Source organism: Lemur catta, chromosome 18 (assembly GCF_020740605.2).
Source record: "Lemur catta isolate mLemCat1 chromosome 18, mLemCat1.pri, whole genome shotgun sequence".
NCBI classification, from domain to species: domain Eukaryota; kingdom Metazoa; phylum Chordata; class Mammalia; order Primates; family Lemuridae; genus Lemur; species Lemur catta.
Window position 1 is genome coordinate 8,854,747 of NC_059145.1, and position 27,862 is coordinate 8,882,608.

The 27,862-nt window shown below is 45.4% G+C and overlaps 1 protein-coding gene across 1 annotated transcript in view; it reads left to right on the forward strand.

Moving 5' to 3' along the window:
- The first annotated feature begins 3,590 nt into the window (after positions 1–3,590).
- Positions 3,591–27,862, forward strand: part of LHFPL4 (LHFPL tetraspan subfamily member 4) — a 37,404-nt gene continuing 13,132 nt past the window's right edge. The window contains exon 1 of the mRNA XM_045529928.1: positions 3,591–3,996. Coding sequence (XP_045385884.1) covers positions 3,591–3,996 — 406 coding nt within the window. The remainder of the gene's footprint in view (positions 3,997–27,862) is intronic.

The window sequence follows — 27,862 nt, forward strand, 5'->3', positions numbered from 1 at the left end:
GTAAGTTATTTTGGTTAGTTGTTTTGATTGGAAGTGACAAAAAAGTAACCCAAACTGGCTTAAGCAAAATTGAAATTATTGCTTCACCCTAACAAAACAATTCAGAACTAGGTTTTCAAGCATGGATGGATCCAGGTGCTCAAACTATGACATCAGAACTCTCCATTTCTCAGCCTTCCTTTGTGCTGACCTTATTCTTAGACAAGGTCTCTGCTTGGGTTGTCAAAGATGTCCTCCACTAGCTGCAGTTTACAATCCCCCCAGCTCAACAAACTCAATAGACAGAGAACATCTCTTTCCTATAAACTGCAACAAATGACCTTGTATCATTCTCAACTATTTGGCCTGGTTATGGGTCCACCCATGAGTCAATCATCGTGTCCAGGACAATGGAATATTCTCATTATCTGGGTCTGATCATTTGTGCCCTCCGGAGTGGCGTATGGTGCATGTTGTGTGTGTGTAAGTTCCACCAAACCCAGGGACTCAGTGAGGGGGAAAGAAGGTTCTTCAAAGAAAACTCACTGTCATCAGAAGTGTGTGGAGGTGGGCAGATCTCTACAGGGCGTCTTTGCTCTGCAGATCTGGAATAGAGTAGCCCCAGAGGACCCGGGAGTCCATCTTAGCAAGAACTCTCATTTTTTGCCTTAAGGGAGAGTAGTAAATGGACTTCTGTAATTTTTTTCCAGGACTGCCTAGCTTGGCTCAGCAGGCTAGAGGAAAAAAAGGCAATAATTCAGGCAAAGTAAGGAGCAAAGAGTAAGGAATGACTTGGTATGTTCAGAACAGTACCCAGACCAGGAATACCCACAGAAGGAGACTTTGAGATGCTCTTTGAGGATGGCCACTTCCCCGCTCCCTCTTCCTAGCACCTTCCATTTCCCCATGAAGTTGTCAGCTCAAGGCAGGCACCATGACTGTTTTACCCACCACCTGCTCCCCAGTGCCCAGCATAGAGCCTGTGCCTGGCACACTGCAGGGGCCCACACATATTTACTGGATGCATGAGTAAATTAATGAATCAGGTTGATCAGTCTGATTGGCAGAATCCATCTACCAACCTGGTAAGTCAATCCTCTTCTTTGGCCTATGTTCCCCCCATGAAAAGTGGGAGAATCTATAGAACCACAAGCCCATAATTCCAGGATGGCAGACTTCTCAGGAGACAGCCAGGATACCCCCTCCAAGGAACCAATGGAAGGGGAAATAAAATTTATTGAGCACCTTGTGTTCGGGCCCCAGATGAGATCAATTTACATGGGTCTGAGATCTCCAAATTGTGGGATTTCATGAATCCATAATTGTTATGAACTTTGAGGTTGGGATAAGGCTGCCTAATTTTTGTTTTGCCAAATAAGGACATTAAAAAAAAAAACGCTTTCATTTAAAATCACTACCACTTCTTAAAAGAAATGGATTTCTGCACTAAGAAAGTAGGAAGTACATAATCTCAGAAAAAAGGATCAGTCCTCCTCCCCACTGGAACAGTGATAACTGGCCATCTTGCATGATTCTTTTTTGCAGATAGATGTAAATTTTGACAGATTGACCCCCGTGTGGGGTACAGTGTTTGGGACACACTAACATGGATTATTTTTCAACCCCCCTCCCACACACACTTACACCGATGAAGTGGGGCTTAATCTGCCTACTTTATTGACGGGGCAAACAGAAGTTCAGAGAGCAGGAGTGCAAGGTCAGAGAGACAGTAAGTGTTAGTCACAGTTTGTCTGGGTTCCAACCCAGATCATCTCGACAGATCCTAAGCCAAAGGCTACTTTCCCCACAGGGAAAGAAATGACCCAAACTGGCTCCCTTGGAGTGGCCCCGGGGTGTTCTGTGGCCTAATCAGGCACGTTGACTTTGATGATTTGATCCTTAACACATCTTTAGGGTGGCTGGCCGCTGGGGGAGTGTAGGGGGGGAAACCAAACATTTCCCAGCCCCTTTCTCCCCTGTTCCCTGGTACTTACCCAGTGTCCTGTTCCTCAGGCCCCACTTCTTGCGCTGGTGGCCAACGAATCCCCACCGCAGGTCTGGGCTCCTATAGTTTGGGGAGTGCCCTCTCCGGGGTGTTGGCAGTTTCTTAGGAGACTCTGGGAACCTTCAACACCTCCAAGACCCAAAGGACTGGAAGCGTAATGGCGCAACTCCAGACCCTGAAGGGGAGAGGTTGTAGACGAGGTGATTCGGGAGCAAGAGATCCGGTTCTTCTCCTATCAAATGATACCCCGGTCGGCCCCTCCCCCATTCCCATGGACTTACTGGGGACCCACAGCTCAGGCTGGAAGAAGGGAGTCCCCCAAGTCGCAGGGCCCTGCTATGGAGGGGGCTTGTTGCTCCCGCTGGGGCGCCCCAGGGACCGTGCCCACCTTCTCCTTGACCGCCAGAACCAGGAGCGCCCCTCCCCCGCTTCACCCCGCCCCGAAGGCCCGCGCGGGAGCGCGCTCCGCAGGGCCGCGCCGGTGCACGAGAGCGCGCGCCTCGGCGCGAGAGCGCGCCCCGGGGAGAACCCGAGCAAGATGGAGGCCGCGCAGAGGCCGCCGCCTGGGCCGAGGCAGCCGCCGCTGGGAGAGCCGAGCCGCGGCGCCTAGGCCGTGCCCGTCCCGGACCCGCCGCCCCCGACCGGGCCCAGGTTGGTCTTCCGGCACCCTCTCCCCGCGGCCGCAGCCTCTGCGCGCGTCTGGCCTGGGCGCGGGGCAGCTGCCCCCCCAGCCCGGCCCTACTTGGGCCCGGCCGCTCCCCAGCGCCCCGGGGGCAGCCCCTGTCCGCCGCCGCTTCTCGACATCCCGGCTGCCCGCCGGCCCTGGTCCTTCCTCCCCTTGGCCTGTCAAGCCCCTCTCCCCGGCCCTGGCCCGCCAATCCTGGGCTCCCCCAGCCTACAGTCCAGCCCTGGCTTCTGAGGACACCCTCCCCCCGCCCCGTGTCCAGCAGTTCCAGCCCCGGCTCCCCTCTAGCTTTCTTCTAATTCCGCTGCTTTGCCCTCTCGGACCCTCCTGGCAGCCCCATTCCCTGCCCCAGCCCCCACATCACCTTCCCCTGTATCCCTTTCTTCCCTCCTCGTAGAAGCGCTCCCCCACCCCGGCCTCATAGCCCCTTCCTAGACACCCAACCCCAGATCTCCTTCTACCCCCAACACCGGCCCCCAAATTCCCTTCCGAGCTCCCCATATACAGCCCCTCTGCCAATCCTCCAATACCCGCCTTCCACCTCCCCACGGCACCTCTACTCCCCCAATGCCGGCCCCCGAACCCGCTCCCTAAGTCCCCCATGACCACTTTCAAGCCCCTCCCTTACTTGCATAGCCCGTATCCTCACCCCAGGCCCCCCTCAACTTTCACGTGGCCCCTTCCTCGGCCCCCCAGTAGGAGGGCTTGGCCGGCGCCCCCAGACAGCGCTCCAGCGCTCTCATGACCCCCTCCTGTCTTCCCCGTACGGGCCCCCAGGTCCCCCAGCTCCGCCCCAGGCCCCGCCTCGCGGGTTCCTTGACTCCGGGCCGCTTCTCCCCAGCTCCCGCCCGGCAGCCCCGCGTTCCGTCCCGGGCCGGCGGCCCCCGCCAGCCGCCGCCGCCGGCCCCGCCCCCGGGCACCATGCTGCCCTCGCAGGAGGCCTCCAAGCTCTACCACGAGCACTACATGCGGAACTCGCGGGCCATCGGCGTGCTGTGGGCCATCTTCACCATCTGCTTCGCCATCATCAACGTGGTGGTCTTCATCCAGCCCTACTGGGTGGGCGACAGCGTGAGCACCCCCAAGCCTGGCTACTTCGGCCTCTTCCACTACTGTGTGGGCAGCGGGCTGGCGGGCCGCGAGCTCACCTGCCGGGGCTCCTTCACCGACTTCAGCACCATCCCGTCCAGCGCCTTCAAGGCGGCCGCCTTCTTCGTGCTGCTCTCCATGGTGCTGATTCTCGGCTGCATCACCTGCTTTTCGCTTTTCTTCTTCTGCAACACGGCCACGGTCTACAAGATCTGCGCCTGGATGCAGCTCTTGGCAGGTAGGGGAGGGGCGGGGGCGGAACCCCCAGAACAGGCGCCGGGGACAGGGACTCCTTCCTGCCAGGTCCCCTTCTTGCTCCTCTGTGTTGAGACACTCACTTCTTTGGCTGACCCTCAGCAGCCACTGGGGAGGGGATTCAATGAGAGAGAGAGAGACCTTAGGGCAGGGAGCAGAGCCTTAGAATTGGGTATTTGGGTCTGTATGCTTGGATACGGGCAGGCTGCATTTATTGATGGGTTAGCATGATGTTAGTGTCTCCAAGGGTCTCTTTTGGCTGTCTTAGGGGAAATATTTATCTGAATGAGGGGTTACTCTAGGTACGATTGATTTCTGTTATGTTGAAAAAAGCATAACATGGGGAAGCAAGGGATCTGGCTTGGACCTTTAATTTGCTGACACTATCAACTTGGGTGTTTCACTTTACTTCTCTGAGGTTTGGTTTCCTCATCTGTAACACAGTGGAGAGGATTCTGAGAGGACAAATGAAAGAGTATCTTGTAATCTTTAAAGTGCTGTGATAAGTAAGGGGCAGAGGTTGTCTATAGTGCCTATCCAATGTTTGAGATGGGGGTGGTTGACAGCACCTGCCAACATGGGTCTCTGGAGGGCAGGTCTCTATTCTCCCCACCTCCATTGCAGGAAGGGTTCTGTTGCCAAGCCCAGTGGGAATGAGTTCCAGGGACCCTCTGTTTGGCTAAGAACGAGAGAGGGGCCTTTTGGGAATGAGAAATGCTGAGACACTTTTCCAGGATCCATTAGAGTTCCCCACTTCCACCCACCTTTCGATCGAAGGCAGATTTTAAATACTCAGCAACTTGGGCATTTGCCTAATTGCTGGCAGGGAAGGGAGTTGGGCTGGGGAAGGTGGGGCCAGCGGATGGGAGGGATGGGGGAAGAGGGCTGCTGAAGGCTAGAAAAAAGTTTGGAGCCTTCCAGGGATGAGAAAGAGAAGGGAAAATGTGATAATCATGCAGCAGAGATGGTTTTTAAAAATAAGCACCTCAGGACATTCAACAAGTGTCCGCCATTTCAAAAGAGACCCCCCTGGAGGAGGTGTTATATCGCTTGCTGGTGATTTCACTGCTCAAAGCATTGCAGGAATTGGCTTGGTGTATTCTCTTGAATATTTTCATTGCAGGGAAAACTCCATCTTTTAAAGGAGAAATGTAATTTTTGGAAATGGCTGGAAGCCACTAGGGTCAAGTGTGGAGAATACAATGGATGAACAAATTGAGGATTGTCACTTGGGATGAAAGCCAAAGTGTGAGGACAAAGTCATGTGGCTGGTTTACTTCCCCAAGAGGACTTTTACAAATGCAGGGAGGAATTACTGCCTCACTGGAAGAACTGCCCAAACTCCTAAAAGGACTGCTTTGAAGAAGGCAGTGTGTATTCAGATGTAGACATTCTAATGAGCTTGTTTCACATCCATTTCCCCCTACTCAACTTAGATGTGGATCTTTTAGGATCTTTAAAGATGGTGAGAAAGGAAAATTTTAGAATGTGGGGGATATCGGTCCATATTTCTCTGTGGTACCCAGAGAGATGATATTATGTACTTCCATTCTATTTTTCTTCCAAAGGCAAGCTGGAAAGAATATATGCTCAGCTGGAACCCCCAATTCATCAGCCTTAATTTGGAGTCTGCAGATGGGTTGCTGACCTCTTGGACTTCAAATTCTCTGTAATCCATGTGGGTTTAATCTTGGGATTTGATGAACTGTCCACCAACCCTCATGTAATCATAGGATTTCATGGATCTTAGAGATCAGCTCTTGCAAATTCCACTTTCCCCTCCCCCTGTTTTAGAGAAAGAAAACTGAGTATGGAGAAGTGAAGGGCTTTCCCAAAGTCACACAGCCAGTAAGGGAGGAAACTAGATCTAAGGCCTGGGTCTCTGGACGTCTGGTCCAGGGCACTTTCCTTTGTGCTACTGCACAAAGGGGACAGTTGGGAGAGTTTAGCAGTTTGTTCCATTTTGTTCAGAGATTTCTGAGTTCTCTGGATAAGTGACTAATTCACTTTGCTTAATAAAGTGACACCAGGACAGAGATCAGAGCACTGGACTACATGTCACGGGACGGGAGTTTCTGGTTGACTTTGCCTGTGACTCACCATGCAGTGTTAAGTAAGTCTTATTAATAGTTTAAATCTCAATTTCCTCATTTGTAAATGGCGGACTGGGGGCCATTAGATAAGTTGATTTAAAATATCTCTTTTAGCCCTCTGGGGCCCCTAGAACAACTCTTTTGTAAGATCATTCCATTCAGAAGGAGGTAAGAAATCACTTGCCCTCAGAGGACCTGCAGAGAAGCAAAGGGCATTGTTTGTGTCAGATAAAAATTAAAATGTCTGTCATATAATTTTTGTCCCTGTAAACTTTTTTCAAGTATTTTAGGGTCTTCTAAGTGCACAGCTCGGGGCCATTGGGAAAATGCAAGATTTTTTTTTTTTGAGACAGAGTCTCACTTTGTCACCCGGGCTAGAGTGAGTGCCATGGCATCAGCCTAGCTCACAGCAACCTCAAACTCCTGGGCTTAGGCGATCCTACTGCCTCAGCTTCCTGAGTAGCTGGGACTACAGGCATGTGCCACCATGCCCGGCTAATTTTTTCTATATATATTTTAGTTGGCCAGATAATTTCTTTCTATTTTTTAGTAGAGACGGGGTCTCGCTCTTACTCAGGCTGGTCTCGAACTCCTGACCTCGAGCGATTCACCCGCCTCAGCCTCCCAGAGTGCTAGGATTACAGGCGTGAGCCACCGCGCCCCGCCGGAAAATGCAAGATTTTTATTCCTTTGTTTATTCCTCATCTGCTCTATGATCATTCCTGTACTTGGTGCAGCGATACTGAGATACATAAGACATCATCCCTGTCCCCATGGATCTTAGGCCTATAAAATGTAATTCCTGCTCTCAGGAAGCTTACTGTCTAGTTGGGTCACCATATTGGTCAGCAGTCTTTCAGTGGCAAGTGACAGAAACCCAACTCAAAGTGGCTTAAATAAATTAGAATAAAGTAAAGAGGGTAGGGTTTGTTCACTCTTAACTTGAAAGTCAAGAGTATCTGGCTTCGGGCATGGATGGATCCAGATGCTCAAATAACGCCATGAAGAATCTGTCATTCTCTATTTCTTGGTTCCTCTGTGTTGGCTCATTTTAAGTTTCTGTCTTCAAGGTGACAAATAAAGCTACTGGTAGCTCTGAATTTACATTGCTTCAGCTTAGCAATGCCTGTGGAAAAGGAATGATTCCAGCAAAAGTTCCAGGGCTGATTCTTATTGGCCAGCTTTGGTCAAGTGCCTACTTCTTCTTCTTTTTTTTTTTTTTGAGACAGAGTCTCACTTTGTTGCCCGGGCTAGAGTGAGTGCTGTGGCGTCAGCCTAGCTCACAGAAACCTCAAACTCCTGGGCTTAAGCGATCCTCCTGCCTCAGCCTCCCGAGTAGCTGGGACTACAGGCATGCGCCACCATGCCCGGCTAATTTTTTCTATATGTATTTTTAGTTGACCAGATAATTTATTTCTATTTTTAGTAGAGACGTGGTCTCGCTCAGGCTGGTCTCGAACTCCTGACCTCGAGCGATCCACCTGCCTCGGCCTCCCAGAGTGCTAGGATTACAGGCATGAGCCACCGCGCCCAGCCTAGTGCCTACTTCTTAATTAATCAAGGTGACTTTGTCTAAGGCCTGAGCCACATGCCCATCCCTGGACAAAACAGGGACTGATAGTGGAGAAAGGTCAATTCCCACAAAGGTAAACCAGGTGTGAGCACTGGAACAGGGGTACACAGATAAGACAAGTGTGGACAGAAGCTTCCCACAGGGCAGTCTGGATGCGAATATGTGCTGGGCTGTAAGTGGTGTGGAGACTCAGAGCAACAGAAGCGCTGCCAGCTTAGTTGGAAAATGAGGCTTGAGCTGGGTGGGGTGTTGGCAGGTGCGAAGTGTGGGAGAGCTCTCTGAATGCAGAGGAAGGTCACGGGCAGAGACACAGAGGTGAGAAGGCCGCATGGACACAGCCGGCGAAGAGGCCAGGAAGGAATGATGGGGTCCACGGTGTGCTGGGTCAAAGAATTTGGACTTTAATCAGCAGGCAGTGGAATGCTACTGCAACTGTTATTGTTACTTGAGAAAAATAGTTAACATTTCTGAGCCTTTGCTCTATGCGTGACCATGTGCTAAACATTTTCCATGCATAATATTATTTAATCCTCATGACAACCCTATGGAGTGGGCACCATTATTCATTTTTTATAGGTGAGAAAACTGATCCCCAAAGAGGAAGAAGTCATTTGTCCAAGGTCATACAGGTGGTAAGTGGTGGAGCCAGGATTGTAACTCAATCTGCCTGACTCTGCAGCCCAAGATCTTGGTTAAAGGAGGATTAATGGTGGGGATAGTGGCAGGGTGTTTTTTCCGGAAGAGTCAAATGCTAAGTAGAGAGTCTGGGACAGCCAGGTGGCTCTTTATGGAGTTAGGGATCAGCTTTTCAGGGCTTCTCAGGATATCTCTGCCTCTGCTACTCTTACCTGGGTGTTCCCATTTACTAGCAACATACAATGTGCCAGCTTCTGTGCTTGATGTCTCTACATTATGTCATTTAATCTTCATCTGTTAAAACAACTTGCTCAGAGGTCACACACCTAGTCAAAGGTAGAGCCGGGTAAGGTTAGCCACGGGGAAGATCCCTGCTGGGTTAGAGACTCAAGCTAAAGCCTGGTTAAGAGTTCGAGGAGGCTGTGTGGGATAGTAGGTTAAGAATAGAGGACTTACAATCTCCACTCTGCCACTTCCCAGCTGTGTGGCCTTGGAGAAGTGGGTTTGCCTCTCAGTTTCCTCAGCTGTAAAATAGAGACTATTATTGCCTCAACTTCAGCCATGATGGGTGTAAAATGCTGAGTGTGGTCCTGGTGTGCAGAAGGCACTCAACAAATGGTCGCTGTTTTTCTTGTGACCTAGTCCAAGTGAAGAACAGTTTGTGAGGAGTTCTTGATGCTCAGAGTTTGGACTTGTGGGATTATGTAAGCGTTTAGGAAGTCATAAACTGTCAGCTGGGAAGGGTCTTATCAAGCAGCTTGCCCAACTCCCTCGTTTTACAGATGTGAGAACTGAGTCCCAGAGAGAAGAAACAAGTTCATGGGGACAGAGTGAGACATGAACCTGGACCCCTCCTGTCTCCACTGAAGGGAGATGATTCTGACCACAGTTCATTTAATACTGAGTGGTGCTTGGGTCACAGCAGAGAACAGGATATGTGAAATGGAATGGAAGCTGGCAGAAGCCAGAGGTGAAAGGTGGCAGCAGGGGCCTGGCTGGTGGGGTCCAGAAGTGAGCATCTGCCAGCCTTCCAGATGTGTGTGTCCTACTCATCGGAGTCTCTGGGCTAGGAACTGCAGTCACTGGGGCTGCCGTCACTGTGGCTGAGAATATACGTTCCTCTCCATTGACTTGGGTTTTGTTTCAGATTTGATTCGGGATTCTATTTATCCCATGTCTTTGTAGTATGTGCATGATACTGATAAGCACATTGAGGGAATGTCTTTCTTCTCTCCCTTTTGCCCTCCCTCACTTCTTTCTTCCTCCCCCAACTCTCCCTTCCTTCTTTCCTCTCTTCCAGCTTAAGAAAGCCTCCCTCCCTTCCTTCATTTTTGCTCCTCCCCATCTTTTTCACATGAGTCCTTTACTGAATGCCTCATGTGTGTCAGGCACGTGCTAGGCTCTGGGAATCCTGAGTGAGCGTCCTTGCTTCTCGGGAGCTCATAGTCTAACCCGGGAGGCAGAAAAGAAAACATCGCCACTGTATGGTACAACACATGAAATGATTGACTCACACACAGGGTATTCTGGGGGCACAGAGGGGGCTTCTAGCACAGTGAAAGACAGCCAGGGAAGTCTTCCAAAAAGGGTGACAGTATTTGAGTTGAGTCTTAAAGAATGAGTAGGAAAGGGAAGGGCAAGCCAGGCAGAGGAGACAGTATGATCAAAGGCAAGGAGGGGGGAACAGCTGGTGTGTTTTGAGGATTACAGGCAATTAGGGCAAGGAGAGGTGAGAGTCAAGGTTGGGGACGTGGGCAGGAGCTGGGTCGGAGCGGCCTACTGAGTCATGGTAAGGAGTTTAGACTGTATTCGTAGACAACAGACAGTTGTTGAAGGGTTGTTTTTTGTTTTTAATTGTTTAAATTTTTTTCAGACTTCTATTGACTTTTTGAAAAAGTTTATATATATATATATATATATGTATATATATATATATATATATACATGGTACAAAATTCAGAAGGCAAAAAGTGTATACAGACATAAGCTTCCTTCCTATCCTCATCCTCCACTGTTTCTCCCAGACGCAACCACGATTACCAGTTTCTTGAGTATCCTTTTCAAGAATGTCCATAAATACACAAGCAAATGCAAACAATTTTTCTACATGAATGGTATATTAGTTATCTATTGCTGCATAACAAATTACCCTAAAATTTAGTGGCCAAAAGCAAGAAGCATTTATTGTCTTTGTTTCTATGAGTCACAGGAATGTGGGAGCAGCTTAGATGGGTAGGTAGTTCTGGCTCAGGGTCTCTCATGAAGTTGCAACCAAAACCTCAGCTGGGGCTGCGGTCACCCGGAGGCTGACTAGGGATGGAGGATCCACCTCTAAGCACATTTATGTGAGTGTTGGCAGCCGACTTCAGAATGAGTGATGAAAGAAAGAGACAGGGGATATGGGAGAGAGAGGGGGGGGGAAGCCACACTGCTTTGTTTTTGGGGTAACAACTTTATTGAGATTTAATTCATATGTGATACAATTCATCCATATAAAGTGAACTATTCAATGGTTTTTAGTAGATTCACAGAGTTGTATGACCATTACCACAATCAATTTTAGGATACTTTGATCACCTCAAGAAGAAATGATATACCCTTTAGCTATCATCCCCTGACCTCTGCCCCTTCATCCTCCCCAGCCCTAAGCAACCACTAATTTCCTTTGTGTCTCTATATGTTAGCCTATTCTGGATATTTCACATAAATGGGGTCATATAATGTCTTTGTGACTAACTGCTTTCACATAGCATGATCTCAAGGTTCATCCATATTATAGCATGTATCAATACTTCTTTCCTTTTTATGGCTAAATAATATCCCATTGTATGTGGTATGGATATACCACATTTTGTTTATCCATTGATTGGTCGGTGGACATTTAGGTTGTTTCCACCTCTGGCTATTATGAATAATGCTGCGAACATTCACGTACATGTTTCCATGTGAACATGTGCCTTTGTTTCTCTTGGGTATGTACCTAGAAGTGGACTTGCTGGTCAAATGGCAACTCTATATTTAACATTTTAAGGAACTGCCAGATGTTTTCTAAAGTGCCTGCACCATTTTACCTTCCCACTGGCAGTGTGTGAGGGTTCCTATTTCTTCCTGTCCTCTTCAGCACTTGTTATTATCTGACTTCTCTATCACAGCCATCCTGCTGGGTGTGAAGTGGTATCTCACTATGTTTTGATTTGTATTTCCTTAATTATCAGTGGTGCTGAAAATCTTTTGTGCTTATTGGCCATTCGTATATCCTCTTTAGAGAAACATTTATTCAAACGCTTTGCTCATTTTTTATGTAGGTTGTCTTATGATTGAGTTGTAAGTGTTCTTCATATATTCTTAATACAAGTCTCTTATTAGATATATGATTTGCAAATGCTTCCTTCCATTTTGTGGGTTGTCTTTTCACTTTCTTTCTTTCTTTCTTTCTTTCTTTCTTTTTTTTGAGATAGAGTCTTGCTCTGTCACCCTGGCTAGTATGCAGTGTGTTCATCACAGCTCACTGCAACCTCAAAGTCCTGGGCTCAAGTGATCCTCCTGCCTCAGCCTCCTGAGTAGCTGGGACTACAGGTGTGAGCCACCGCACTGGGCCCAGTCTTTTCACTTTCCTGGTAGTGTTCTTTGAAGTGCGGAAGTTTTAAATTTATACAAAATCCAGTTTATCTATTTTTTTTCTTTTGTTGCCTATCGTTTTTGGTGTCATATCCAAGAGTCCATTGCCAAATCCAAGGTCACAAAGGTTTACCTCTATGATTTCTTCTGAAGATTTTGTAGTTTTTGGCTGTTGCATTTAGGTCTTTGATCCATTTTGAGTTAATTTTTGTGTGTGGTATGAAGTACGAGTCCACCTTCATCCTTTTGCTTGTGTCTATCCAGTTGTCTCAGTACCGTCTATTGAAAAGATTATTCTTTCTCCACTGAATGGTCTTGATATCCTTGTCAAAAATCAATTGACCATAGATACATGGGTTAATTTCTAGACTCTCAAGTCTGTTACAATTGATCTATAGGTTTATCCTTATACCAGTACCAGACTGGTCTGAGTACTGTTGCTTTGTAGTCAGTTTGAAATTAGGAAGTGTGAGTCCTCCGACTTTCTTCTGCTTTTTCAAGGTAGTTTTGGCTATCACACTGCCTTTTATGTCCTAATATCACATACCACCACTTCTGCCACACTCTCTTACTAGAAGTAAGTTACCAAATCCAGCCAACATTCAAGGGGAGGAGAATTAGCCCCTCCTCTTGCAGAGAGGAATATCAAAGAATTTGTGGACATATTTTCAAACTGCCATAAATGGTAATATACTAAACACTTGGTTCTGTAGCTTGCCTTTTTCTATTCAACAATAGATCCTGGAGATTGTTCCATATCAGCACATATAAAGAGCCACCTCTTTCTAAACAGCTGCATAATAAACTTTTCTATAGATGCATCATAATTTATTTAATTAACATTGTTTATACTAGTTTGCTATAATAATGCTTCAGTGAATAATGTATATAAATAATTTGATCCATATGTAAGTATAAGGACAGGATAAAGCCCTAGTAGAGGAGTTGCCAGATTAAATGGTGTATGTATTTAAAATGTGGCAGATCTAGCAATAGTGCCTTCTACAGAGGCTGTACGAAGTTACACTCTCACCAGCAATGTGTGATAGTACCTGTTTCTCCATGTTCTTGCCAGCTGATGTGTTATCAAATATTTTATCTTTTCTAACCTGATAGGTAAAAAAATATTACCTGATAGTAGTAATTTCCCTTTATATTATTATGAATGAGGTTGAGTACCTCGTTTTATATATTATATTATATATTTTTCTGTAAGCTGACATTTCTTTTTTCTTTTTTCTTTTTGAGACAGAGTCTCACTCTGTTGCCTGGGCTAGAGTGCCGTGGCATCAGCCTAGCTCACAGCAACCTCAAACTCCTGGGCTCAAGCAATCCTTCTGCCTCAGCCTCCCGAGTAGCTGGGACTACAGGCATGTGCCACCATGCCCGGATAATTTTTTCTCTATATATTTTCAGTTGTCCATAGAATTTTTTTCTATTTTCAGTAGAGATGGGGTCTTGCTCTTGCTCAGGCTGGTCTTGAACTCCTGAGCTCAAACAATCCACCCGCCTTGGCCTCCCAGAGTTGTAAACTGACATTTCTTAAACATATTTTAAATCAAGTTTATGTTATGTTTCCACTTTGATTTGTAAGAACTCTTTATATATTAAGAAAGTTAACCCTATGAGTTTCTGTTTCCTAGTTTATCTTTTGACATTGTCTATGGATTTTTTCCCCATGGTGAAATTCATTTTTCCTTCTTTGGGGTAGTCTTTGTTTTGTTTTGTTTGGTTTTTTTGAGACAGGATCTTGTTCTGTTGCCCAGGCTAGAGTGCAGTGGCATCATCATAGCTCATTGCAATCTCCAACTCCTGGGCTCAAGCAATCCTCCTGCCTTGGCCTCCCGAGTAGCTGGGACTACAGGTGCGCACCACCACGCCTAGCTAATTTTTTCTATTTTTTGTAGACGGGGTCTCACTCTTGCTTAGGTTGGTCTCGAACTCCTGAGCTCAAGCAATCCTCCTGCCTCAGCCTCCCAGAATGCCATTTTTTCTTAATATAAGCAAATCATCAATTTCCTTTTTTATGATTCCTGGGTTTTGTGTTATACCTATAAAGGCTCTGGAGTGTTTTAAGCATGGGGCAAACACAATTGGATCTGGTTGTTGGTGGAGAGGATGGGTTGGAGGTGTCAGGAGGACAGGGATGGACCTTCTTTTTCTAAAGTCCCTTATTTTTACCTTTTTCTTGTAATTTTCATTTCATGTTACTGATCACTATCAATTTTACTTTAATCCCAGAGCAGTTTGATGGCATAATGAAAGCCCTGGATCAGGAGTCTGTTCCTCGCACATAGTAGGTGCTTAATAAGTGTCTATTGAATGAATGAATGATGATATCCAAGTCCTAGCTCCACCCAGCCTCACTTCTTTGGAGACAGCATAGTTCATTGTTGAGATAACCTGAATTTGAATCCTGATTGTGGTATTACCAAATGTCCTTAGGAATGTTACATGATTTCTAAGTCTCAATTTCCTCATCTATAAAATGGGGACAGTAATAGTAACTACCTCATGGGGCTATTGAAAGATTGATTGTGAATATAGGTATACACTCTGGCACAAAGTTTCCCTTAATAAATGTCAGCAATTATTATTAGTTGTTGTGTGACCTGAATCAAATCACTCTGGCTTCACCATTCAGTGGTCTGTAACAGAACAAGGGAGGAAGGGTTGAAAAGTGGCAATAGCTGGGATATGACCCTGGAAAAGTAGATGAGCTTATAGAAAACCATGAAAGTTGGCTTTGCACTTGGGTCTTTTTTAAAAAAAAAAAAAAAGTAAAATATTTGTAGAGATAGGGTCTCACTACTTTGCCCAGGCTGGTCTTGAACTCCTGACCTTGAGTGATCCTCCTGCCTTGACCTCCCAAAGTGCTGGGACTACAGGTGTGAGCCATGATGCCTGGCCTGGAGTTTGGGTCTTATTCTTAGGTGACGTACAGTCACCTTCAGGCATGGGAGTGCAGAGGACCAGATGTGGGTTTAGAAAGGTGACTTGAGCAGCTTTGTTGGAGAATGGACCAGGTGGAGGCGGGATGGGAACGGAGCACCCAGGAAGGAGGCTGTGACAGTGGTCCAGATGAGAGATGCTGAGCCGCGGGGAGGGAGAGGAGGAGAAAGATCGGAGACCTATTTAGGAGGCCAGTGGATGTGTTGGGGGTGAGGACAAGGTAGGCGTTGTGGGTGACTCCAAGTTCCCACTGGTTATTGGGTATCTGGAGTGACATCCACAAAGGACACAGGAGGAAGATCAGGTCTGGGGTGGAGGAAGAGAAGGTCTGTTTGGAAAATGTCGAGTTTGAAGTCCCTATGGGTTGTGCAAGAGGGAAAGTCCAATGAGTGATCGATATTCAAGTCTGGAGGTGAGGAGAGAGGTCTTGGCTGGAGGTGGAGGCTTGAGGGAAAAAGGTGGAATGGGAAAGGATGGGTCACCTGAAACTAGGAAGGATGCGGGAAGAAGCAGGAGGCTTTTGACAAAGTCCTAGAGGTGAATGTGGCAGAGCTGGCCTAAGGCAACAGGGCCCCACCCCCAGGAGGGGGGGTGCCAAGGTTATTAACAGGCTGTGGGCTCCCCGAAGGCTGGGCCCAGGGGTGGCGGGTGAGAGCAAATGCTGTTACCAAATGATCAGTGCACACAGTGATGGGCTTTCCATCTCTCCGTGATGGCATCTGTGACACCAGGCACAATTGTTTGTCTCCTTAGCAGTGCCCGCTCCTAAACCATGAGCCTCTCACGATCGGCAACCGTGAGCTGAGAACTGAATGACTTACGGGAACAGTGTCCCAGGGAGACGAGGTGGAACTGACATGTTTTCAGGGACAGAAAGGAGGCCAGTGTGGCTGCAGAGCAGGGAGCCAGAGGCTGAATGGCACCGGGGGTGGGGGCGAGCTGTGGGGCCTGGAGGCCATCCAGGGTCGGGTGCTGGGTGGGGGTGGGGAGGATTTTATCCTGGGTGCCCTGGGGAGCTCGTGGAGAGAGTTAAGCAGGGGAGCAACATCATCTGTTTTGAACGTTCCCTCTGGATGCCGAGTGGTGGACAGACAGCAGTGGGATGAGGGTGGAGCAGAGAAATTAGTTTGGGGGCTGCTGTGGTCATTCAGGAGGGAGGTCGTGGGGCCAGAGCCAGGTGGAGGCAGTGGAGATGGAGAGAAGGGGTCAGGTGCTGGGCGTGTTTTGGATGTTGAGCTGATCAGCCTTGCGAATGGATTGGATGTGGGAGGTGAGGGAAATGCCTCCTAGGTCCACCCCAGCATCTGGGTGGTCGGATGGGGGAGGGAAGCTGGGGCACAGGGGTCCCTTCCTGGGAGCTGATAGGGGCATCAAGACAAGGCCTGGGTCTCTCAAATCCGGTGGGTCGTGGGTTGACTGTTAGGAGAAGCCCAGCCCCCCTTGCAAGACAAGCCCCTGCCCTGGGTGGGAGGGGTGTGTGGACTGGCATCTCCCCCGCCCCCGCCGGGGGTCTCCTTGCAAGACACTTCTCACTGCGGCTCCCTGTGCGCCCAAGGGTAGCCTTTCAACACCTTTCAAAACTGTGGTCCCAGTGTGGGCACAAACCCTGCCCCGGACTCCCCTCAACCCCAATCCCAGCCTGGTCGTTTCCAGGAAAACCTTCCTAAACTTGAGGGAGGGACTCAGAGGGCACAAGCAGCTGGTTGTGTATTCTATGCTATACACTGCTTTGTAGATCTCAACTTTTCTAAGGCTTTCATTGCTTTTGAAAATTATCTTTGTTCTTTGTAAAAAAGTTGGAGAATGTAGATGAGCAGAACTGCATCCCTAATCTCTCTCTCCCAGCAGCAGTCACTCTTCACTGCTTGGTCTACACTCACAGCAGTATAGAGTACTGGTGATGAGTTGGCCGTCTGTGCAAATCCTGAAACTTACCAGCTGTGTGACCTTGGATAACTTGGTTAACCTCTCTGTGCCTCAGTGTCCTCACCCGTAAAAAGAAGATAATAGCAATGCCAACGCCATAGAGTTGTTGTGGGGGTTAAATGAGCTAATGTGTATAAAGTACTTAGGAATAGTGCCTGGCATGGTAAATTCTATGTAACTATTTGCTGTAACCATGTAAATATTTTTCCCAAACTGAAATTATATTGTGTGTTATTTTTAAAAGCCCTTTAAAACCTAACATGCTCTGAGTATCTCCTATATCATTAAACCTTCCTGGATACACTGTCATTAGCCGAGTACATTGCGTGGTATGAGAGCACCACATCCCCGTATGGGTGGGGATCAGGTGGATTTTTTCTGTCCTCCCTCCCTTGATTATGTTTCCTCCTCTTCCCTCTCTTCTTTCCCTCTTCTTCCTCCTTTTTCTTCTTCCTCTCTCTGTCTCCCTCTCTCTGTCTGTCTTATAAATAACAATGTGAAAAACATCTTCATAGCTAAATCTTAGAGCATATTCACATGCATTTTCTTAGGATAAATTCCTGGAAATTGGCAAGCTCAGTCAAAAGGGCTTTAAAGACTTCATTTTTTAGCTTTTGAGATTAATCCATTGTTTCTGTGAGTTACATTTGGCCTGTGCGTTGCCATTCTTTGTTGCTTTAATTATTTCATTCCAGGTAAATGAAAATCTCTGGCAATACTCACTCACCAGCAGTCAACTCCCACTCACTTTACGGTTTCCAAGGGTCATTTATTCACATGGCTCTGAATTCAACAGGTGCGACAGGTTATCAGTGAACAGTCTCCCTCCTACTCCTGTTCCCCAGCCACCCAGCTCCCTGCTTTAGAAGGGGCCAGCATTATCATTGTCTTATAAATCCTTCTGGAAATATTTTATGTACGTGCAAGAAAACACACCCCCACGTGCATGTGATTTCCCCTCTATGGAAACGGGAGCTTTGTGCCATGTTTGTCACTCTGGACCTTTTGCTCAGCCTTGTGTCCAGCACACAGGGAAGGAGCTTCCTCATTCTCTTCAGTGAGGGATTATATTGTTCACGCCCCTGCAAGGGGGTGCTTCATCTAATCAGTTTTCTATTGGTGGCCATTTTGATTATTTCCAGTGTTTACTTATGCACATAATGCTGTGCAGCCTTTTTAAAAAAAGTCAACTTTTATTGAAGTATGACAAACAGGAAAGCACAGAAATCATACATCCGCAGACCAAAGAAAATCACCGAGTGGGCCTATGAAAAGAGCCTCCCGATCACAGACCCCCCACCCCTGCCAGTCACTACCCCAAAGGTAACCACCATCCTAACTTTTAATTCTTTAGAGTAGTTTTGCCTGCTTTTGAAATTTACATAAATAGAATCACACCTTTGCTCAACATGATGGTCGTAAGATTCATCCGAGTTGTTGCGTGTAGCCACAGTTTGTCCGTCTCTGTCACTGTGTACTACTCCATTGGATTAAACTGCACAATTTATTTAGCTGTTACACCATTAATAGATATTTGGGCTGTTTGCAGTTTGGACTGTGGATAAAGCTCCACGAACCTTGTAGCACATGCCTTTTGGTGAACACATCTACGCGTTTCAGCCGGGCATACCCTGGGAGGAGGGTGGCTGGGCCATGGGGGTGGTTCAGTGGGTTCCGTTCCAGTAGACACTGTGGAAACAGCTTTTTTGAGGCCGCGCTACACGTGCTAGATTGACTTCCAGGATCCACCACCTTTGAATTCATAGGCCTTTTCCTTCGCTTGCTGAGGAGGGTCCTGCTGCACAGGGCCTCGTGGGTGGTGAGGGGCCGAAGGCTACTTTTGGTAGCTTGTGCAGCCCCTCACTGTCCTCCAGGCCCCCGGCGGCAGCACGGTCTTCCATCCCGCTGCGGCCTGTGTCTCACATCCTGCGGAGCGTCCATCTGCAGGGCCTGAGCGAGAGGGACCCAGGTGGAAAGCAGGAGGTGGCAGATAGGAGAGGCCACATCGGGGCTAAGGGAGTGGGGCTCTCCGTACAGCCTGCTCAGGGACAGAAGGCCCTGGGCACACCCAGTCTGACCCCACAGTGATCGGTGGCAGCTGTGTGGTGTCAGGCACGGGGGGCCACTGAGCACGTAAAGGGCGTCCCCAGCTTAGCGGGGGTCCCTTGAGGATGGAGTAACAGCATTTTAACGAAGCTCTATTAAAATAGCTAAGCATAAATTGCATCATGAAAAAGCTTTATGTAAAGGCACATTTATGGCACAAGCATTAAAGAAAACAAAAACCCAAGTATAAAGTATATGTCCTCTTATTCTTTACTATGTCTCGGGCTCATCCTGGTTTTATTCCCTAAACTCAGGGAGGCTTCTTCCTTTGAACTCTCCTTTGGTTTCTTAATTATTTCTGAAAATCTTAAGAGGATTCTGTCACCTGGAATGGATGGAAGAGGACTGGGCATAATAATATCGTTTTTATTATGAAAGTAATAATATGTAGGTGTTAAACAGTTCTAACAGAATAGGAGGGCATAGAATGACAAGTAAACATCTCCCTCCCTTCCTTCCTCCCTTTCCCAGGCCACTTCTCAGAGGTAACCCGTTGTTAAGTTACTTCTGTATCCTTCTAGAAATATATATATATGTTTATAGAGACAGGGTTTCACTCTGTCGCCCAGGCTGGAACTCCTGCACTCAAGTGACCGTTTTACCTCAGCCTCACGAGTAGCTGCGACTACAGGCATGGACCACCACACTTGGCTAGTTTTTTATTTTTTGTAGAGACAGGGTCTTGCTATGTTGTCCAGGCTGTTCTCAAACTCCTGGCCTCAAGCAATCCTCCCATCTCGGCCTATAGGTGTGAATCACTATAGGTGTGAATCACCATGCCCGACCGACCCTTCTGGAAATATTTATAGATATGCAAGCTTATATACAGGCATATGTTGTATTGCATTTTACTTTATTGTGCTTTGCAGATGTTGCATTTTTTACAAATTGAACGTTTGTGGCAACCCTGCACAGAGCAAGTCTATTGGCCCCATTTTCCCAATGACATGTGCTTGCTTCATGTCTCTGTGTCATGTTTTGGGAATTGTCATAATATTTCAAACTTTTTCATTATTATTATATTTTTTATGGTGATTGCTTATCAATGATCTTTGATGTTACTATTGTAATTGTTTTGGGGCACCATGACCTGTGCCCATTTAAGATGGTGAACTTAATAAATCTGTGTGTGTTCTCACTGCTCCACTCACTGGCTGTTCCCCATCCCTCTCCCTCCTCTCAAGCCTCCCTGCTCCCTGAGACATAACAGTGTTAAAGTTAGGCAAAGTCAACAGCCTTTAAGGGTTCAAGTGAAAGGAAAAGTCACACATCTTTCACTTTGAATCAAAGTCTAGAAACGATTGAGCTTAGTGAGGAAGGCATGTCTAAAGCCAAGAGAGGCTGAAAGCTAGGCCTCTTGCACCAAACAGCTAGCCAAATTACGAATGCAAAGAAGAGTTCTTTTTTTTTTTTTTTTTTGAGACAGAGTCTCACTCTGTTGCCCAGGCTAGAGTGCCGTGGCATCACCCTAGCTCACAGCAACCTCAAACTCCTGGGCTCAAGTGATTCTTCTGCCTCAGCCTCCCGAGTAGCTGGGACTACAGGCATGTGCCACCATGCCTGGCTAATTTTTTATATATATATATATATTTTTTTAGTTGTCCAGATAACTTCTTTCTATTTTTAGTAGAGATGGGGTCTCACTCTTGCTCAGGGTGGTCTCAAACTCCTGACCTCAAGCGATCCTCCGGCCTCGGCCTCCCAGAGTGCTAGGATTACAGGCGTAAGCCACTGCTCCCGGCCAAAGAAGAGTTCTTGAAGGAAATTAAAAGTGCAACTCCAATGAACACATGAATGAGAAAGTGAAACAGCCTCATTGCTGATATGGAGAAAGTTTTAGTGGTTTGGATGGAAAAATCAAACCACTCACAACATTTCCTAAAACCAAAGCCTAATCCAGAGGAAAACCCTAACTCTCTTCAGTTCTGTAAAGGCTGAGAGAGGTGACGATGCTACAGAAGAAACATAAGAAGCTAGCAGAGACTGATTCAGAGGTTTAAGGAAAAAAGCCATCTCCATAACATAAAAGTGCAAGATGAAATAGTAAGTACTGATGAAGAAACTATAGCAAGTTATCAGAAGGTCTAGTAAGATAACGGATGAAGGTGGCTACACTAAACGACAGATTTTCCCTGTAGACAAAGCGGCCTTCTATTGGAAGGAGATACCATCTAGAACTTCATAGCTAGACAGGAGAAGTCAATGCCTAGCTTCAAAGCTTCAAAGGATAGGCTGACTCTCTTGTTAGGGGGTATTGCAGCTGTGACTTTAAATTGAAGCCAACACTCTACCATTCTGAGAAATCCTGGGGTCCGTAAGAATTGTTCGAATTCTGCTCTGCCTGTGTTCTATAAATGGAACAAGAAAGCCTAGAAGGTGGCTCATCTGTTTACATCATGGTTTACTGAATATTTTAAGCCCACTATTGAGACTTACTGCTCAGAAAAAAGATTCTTTTCAAAATACTACTGCTCATCAACAGTGAACCTAGTCACCTAGCCAAGAACTCTGCTAGGGCTAGGCGCGGTAGCTCACACTTGTAATCCTAGCACTTTGGAAGGCCAAGGCTGGAGGATTGCTTGAGGCCAGGAGTTTGAGACCAACCTGAGCAAGAGCAAGATCCTGTCTCTATAAAAAAAGCATAAAAGTTAGCCAGGCATGGTGGCACGTGCCTATAGTCCTAGCTACTCAAGAGGCTGAGGCAGCAGGATCACTTGAGTCCAGGAGTTTGAGTTTGTAGTGAGCTATGGTGATGCCACTGCACTCCAGCCTGGGTGACAGAGCAAGACTCTGTCTTAAAAAAAAAAAAAAAAAAAGAGCTCTGTTGAAAATGTACAAGAGATTAATGTTGTTTTCATGCCTGCTAACACAGTTTCCATTCTGCAGCTCGTGGATCAAGGAGTAATTTCAACTTTTAGGTCTTATTATTTAAGAACGCATTTCATAAGGCTATAGCTGCCATAGATAGTGATTCCTCTGATGGATCTGGGCAAAGTAAATAGGAAACCTTCTGGATAGGATTCACCATTTTAGATGCCATTAAGGAAGATTTGTGGTTCAAGGGAGGAGGTCAAAACATCAACATTAACAAGAGTTTGGAAGAAGTTGATTCCAACCCTAGTGCATGACTTTGAGGGGCTCAAGACTTCAGTGGAGGAAGTAACTGCAGGTGTAGTGGTAATAGCAAGAGAACTAGCATTAGAAGTAGAGTCTGAAGATGTGACCGAACTGCTGCAATCTCACGATCTCAACTTGAACAGGTGAGGAGTTGCTTCTTATGGGTGAGCAAAGAAAGTGGTTTCTTGGGATGGAACCTACTCCTAGTGACGATGCTGTGAACATTGTTGAAATGACAGCAGAGAATTTAGAAGGTAACGTAAGCTTAGTTCATAAAGCAGTGGCAGAGTTCGAGAGAGCTGATTCCAATTTTGAAAGACGTTCTACTGTGGGTACGATGCTATCAAAGAGCATCGCATGCTACACAGAAATCTTTTGTGAAAGGAAGAGTTGATTGATGTGGCAAAGTTTATTGTCTTCTTTTAAGAAATTGCCACAACCACCCCAACCTTCAGCAGCCACCACTCTGATCACTCAGCAGCCATCGACATCAGGGCAAGACCCTCCACCAGCAAAAAGATTGCTGCCTGCTAAAGGCTCGGATGATTGTTAGCATTTTTTAGCAATAAAGTAGTTTTAAATTAAGGTATGTATATTTTTTAGGCATAATGCTATTGTACACTTAATAGACTACAGTAGAGTGCAAATATAACATTTATATGTACTAGGAAACAAAAAATTTGTGTGACTCATTTTATTTTATTTTATTTTGTTTTATTTTTTGAGTCAGAGTCTCGCTCTGTTGCCTGGGCTAGAGTGCCATGGCGTCAGCCTAGCTCACAGCAACCTCAAACTCCTGGGCTCAAGCGATCCTCCTGCCTCAGCCTCCCAAGTAGCTGGGACTACAGGCATGCGCCACCGTGCCTGGCTAATTTTTTCTATATATATTTTTAGTTGTCCAGATAATTTCTTTCTATTTTTAGTAGAGATGGGGTCTCGCTCTTTCTCAGGCTGGTCTTCAGCTCCTGAGCTCAAACGATCCACCCGCCTCGGCCTCCCAGAGTGCTAGGATTACAGGCGTGAGCCACCGTGCCTGGCCTGTGGTGGTCTGGTACCAAACCCACAATACTTCTGAGGTATGCTTGTACACCTTTATGACTGGCTTATTTCACTTAGCATAATGTTTTCAAGATTCATCCATGTTGTAGCATGTGTCAGAACCTCCTTCCTTCTCAAGGCTGAATAGTATTCCATTATATATATATATATATGTAAAAACATATATGTAATATGTGTATTATATATATATATTTTTATATATATATATTTATATATATATATATTATTATATATATATATTTTTTTGAGACAGAGTCTCACTCTGTTGCCTGGGCCAGAGTGCCGTGGCATCAGCCTAGCTCACAGCAACCTCAAACTCCTGGGCTCAAGGGATCCTCTTGCCTCAGCCTCCCTAGTAGCTGGGACTACAGGCATCCACTAGGATGCCCGGCTAATTTTTTCTATGTATATTTTTAGTTGTCCAGCTAATTTCTTTCTTTCTATTTTTTTTAGTAGAGACGGGGGTCTCGCTCTTGCTTAGGCTGGTCTCGAACTCCTGAGCTCAAACGATCTGCCCTCCTCTATGTTATATATGTTAATACCCCCCCCTACTTTTTTTAAAAAACAAGAGGGGTCATGCCTATATATGGTCTTTCTACCAGCTTAAGTCATCTTTTTTTTTTTTTTTTTTTTGAGTCAGAGTCTCACTTTGTTGCCCGGGCTAGAGTGAGTGCCGTGGCGTCAGCCTAGCTCACAGCAACCTCAAACTCCTGGGCTTAAGCGATCCTCCTGCCTCAGCCTCCCGAGTAGCTGGGACTACAGGCATGTGCCACCATGCCCGGCTAATTTTTTCTATATATATTTTTAGTTGGCCAGATAATTTCTTTCTATTTTTAGTAGAGACGGGGTCTCGCTCAGGCTGGTCTCGAACTCCTGACCTTGAGCAATCCACCCGCCTCGGCCTCCCAGAGTGCTAGGATTACAGGCGTGAGCCACCGCGCCCGGCCAGCTTAAGTCAGAGAGGAGGGGTGGGTACAAGCATGAACTCAGGCCCCAGGTAGGCTAAGTGTAGCTCCCAACTCAGTTATCTCTAGCTGTGTGACCTTGGGCACAACTCTTAACCTTTCTGGGCCTTTTTTTTCGATCAATAAATATAGTGTAAATAATAAATTAATATACATAAAGCAGTTAGAACAGTGCCTGACACATAGAAAACACTAGAAACATGTTTGATTTTTTAAAAATTATGATTGCTTTTTTCAGTGGACATTATGTCTCAGCAAACTTGCTGTTTCAGTCCTTTTAACACTGTCCATTCTTTCTAACTGTTGCAATGTATTTCATAGCATGTACATCCTTTTTATAAAAACATAGATGCGTGGACTTCTGGTTTCCGGTGGAGGATGTAAGAAGCTTGGAAGTTGCTACCGTATCCTAACAACAAATAAAAAGCTAAACCGAAAAATCAACAACTCTTGTTAGATCCATAAGAAAAGTGAGGTCACAGGGCAAACCGCTGCCCCCAAAACTGGAGAGACAGACAGGTGGATACAGAGAATCACAGTTTACGAGAGCAGAAACCTTTGTGGGAACCAGCACCTTGGTCAGGGAAACCTGAACTGTAATTGACAAACTGCTGGAGCTTCAGTGTGGACAGTCTGAGAGATTAAAAATGCCACGGGGACACAGTCACTGGGGGCATCCACACTTTTGTGAGTTTTATCTCCTGGAGCTCTAGCAGGTTCTGACAGCGAATACTGGAGAAAAACCCCCTCATACTTCCTGCAGGAGGAGGGGAAAAGGAACAATTTTGAAAGATGCTAGCGCACTCTGTTCTTCTTAACAAGGCCTGTCCTCGGGAGAAACTGTGTAACCAGAGCTTCACCTCCTGGAGTCTTATCAGAGCCTAACTGACCTGGGGAAAGGCAAATACCCAACTCCCGCTGGCTCTACCCCACTAAGGAGGGCAAGGAAAAAACCCAACAAGTGAGAAGTACTTGTGAAGTTCACAGTCCAGGGTTAAAGGGTCACAAAAAGATCGAGACCTAGTCATAGGACTGTAGAATGCTTCCCCTCCCCACATCTTACTACCACAGCCTTAGAGTCCTCTTCACGGCAGTTCCTTTTACACGGTACATTATTTCCAGCTAGCAAGAAAAAACTACAAGGCATACTAAAAGGTGAAAATGCAATTTTAAGAGACAGAGCAATCATCAGAACTAGACTCAAATTATACTAGAGATGTTGGAATTATGAGACCAGAAATTTAAAACAATTATGCTTAATATGCAAGCGCTCTAATTAGTAAATCAGTGTGCAAGAACAGATGGGCAGGGTAAACAAAGAGATCAAAATTGTAAGAAAGGACCAAAAAATAAATGCTAGAGATCAAAAACAGTGTAATAGAAATGAAGAATGCCTTTGAATACCTTTGATGTCTTTCTAGTAGACTGGGCAGGGCTGAAGAAAGGATCTTTGAGTTTGAGGATATCTCAATAGAAACCTCCAAAGCTGAAAAGCAAAGAGAAAAAGAGTGGGAAAAAAAAAAAAAAGAAACAAACAAACAAAACAGCATATTCAAGAACTGAGGGACAGCTAAAAAAAGGTGGAACATATGCATATTTAGAATACCAGAAGGAGAAGAAAGAAAGGAACAGAAGAAATATCTGAAACAATGATAACTCAGAGGCTGAGCATGGTGGCACACCATGTAGCTATGATGATGCCACTATACTAGAGTCTAGCCCTGGGTGACAGAGAGAGGCCCTGTCTCAAAACAAACAAACAAACAAACAAACCCAAAACAAAAAACCTGAGAATTTCCCCAAATTAATGTCAGACACTAAACCACAGATCCAGGAAGCTCAGAGAACAGCAAGCAGGGTAAATATCAAAAAACAAAACAAAACAGAACAGAACCCTACACCTAGGTGTATCATATTCAAATTAGAGAAAATCCAAGATAATGAAAAAACTCTGAAAGAAGTCAGAAAAAATACCCAAACACCACACACACACACACACACACACACACACACAGACACACATGTTTTTGAGACAAGATCTGGCTAGAGTGTAGTGGTATCATCATAACTCACTGCAACCTCAAACTCCTGGGCTCAAGTGATCCTCCTGACTCAGCCTCCTGAGTAGCTGGGACTAACAGGCACACACCACCATGCCCAGCTAATTTTTCTATTTTTTATAGAGACAGTGTCTTGAAAAGCATGGAAGACAAAAATAGGAACAAATAACCTGAGCAACAAATAGAAAACAGTAACACATATGGTAGATATTAATCCACATATATAATTATTTTGAATATTAGTAGTCTAAATATACCAGATAAAAGACAGAGACTGATTGCTACCATGGGTCAGCACAAGAAGAAAAAGAAGAAAAAAAAGAGATTGTCAGAACAGAAAATGAGATCCAACTATATGTTGTCTTTTAAGAAACCTATTTTAAATATAAAGGCACATATAAATTAAAAGTAAATGGTTGGAGAAAACTATACCATGCTAACGTTAATCAAAACAAACTGGGAGTAGCTAAACTAATTTCAGACAGAGTAGACTTCAGAGCAAAGAAAGTTATCAAGGATAAAGAGGCATTACTAGATGATAAAGGGATCAGTTCTCCAAGAGACATGACAATCCTCAATGTGCATGTGCCTAACAACAGAGTGTCAAAATACATGGGGCGAAAATTGATACTATTGCAAAGAAAAATAGATTACTGTACAATTGTATAATAGTTGAAGACTTCAACACCCCTGTTTTGGAAGTCGACAGATCCAGCAGGCAGAAAATCAGTAAGGACATAGTTGAATTCAACAGCATCATTAATCAAATGTATACAATGGACATCTATAGATTACTTCATCAACAACAGCAGGATACACATTCTTTTCAAGCTCACATGGAATACTTACCAAGACAGACTACATTCTGGACCAAAAACCACACCTTAGCAAATCTAAAAATCAAATCATACAATGTCTGTTTTCAGAACACAACGGAATTAAACTAGAAATCAATAACAGAAAGACAACTGGAAAATACCAAAATACTTGGAGAGTAAACAACACACTTCTAAATAACACATAGATCAAAGAAGAAATCTTAAGAGAAATTTTTAAATATTTTGAATAAAGTGAAAATGAGAACACAACTTACCAAAGTTTATGTGATGTCATGAAAACAGTGCCTAGAAAGAAATTTATAGCATTGAATACATATATTAAAAAAGAAGAAAGATCTAAAATCAATCATCTAAGCTTTCATATTAGGAAGCCAGAAAAAGAAGAGAAAATTAAATCCAAAGTAAGCAGCAGAAGAAAAATAATAAAAATTAGAACACAGATCATCTGAATTGAAAACAGGAAATCAATAAAGGAAATCAGCAAAACCAAAAGCTGGTTCTTTGAAAAGATCAATAAAATCAGTAAGCATCTACCCTCTACCCACTATAAAGAGTAGGGGAGAGAGGGCGCTAGATGAAATGGACCAATTCCCTGAAAGATATGATCTGCCAAAACTCACACAAAGAGAAATAGGCAATCTTAATAAGCCTATATTTATTAAAGAAATTGAATCAGTAATTAATGACCTTCCAAAACAGAAAACACCAGACCCGGATGGGTTTACTGGTGAATTCTACCAAACATTAAAGGAAGAAATTATACTAATTCTCTTCATTCTCTTTCAGAAAATAGAAGCAGAGAGAATACTTCCTAATTCATTTTATGAGGCCAGGATTATCCTAATACCATAACCAGACAAGGACATTACAAGGAAAGATAACTACAGACCAATATGTCTCATGAA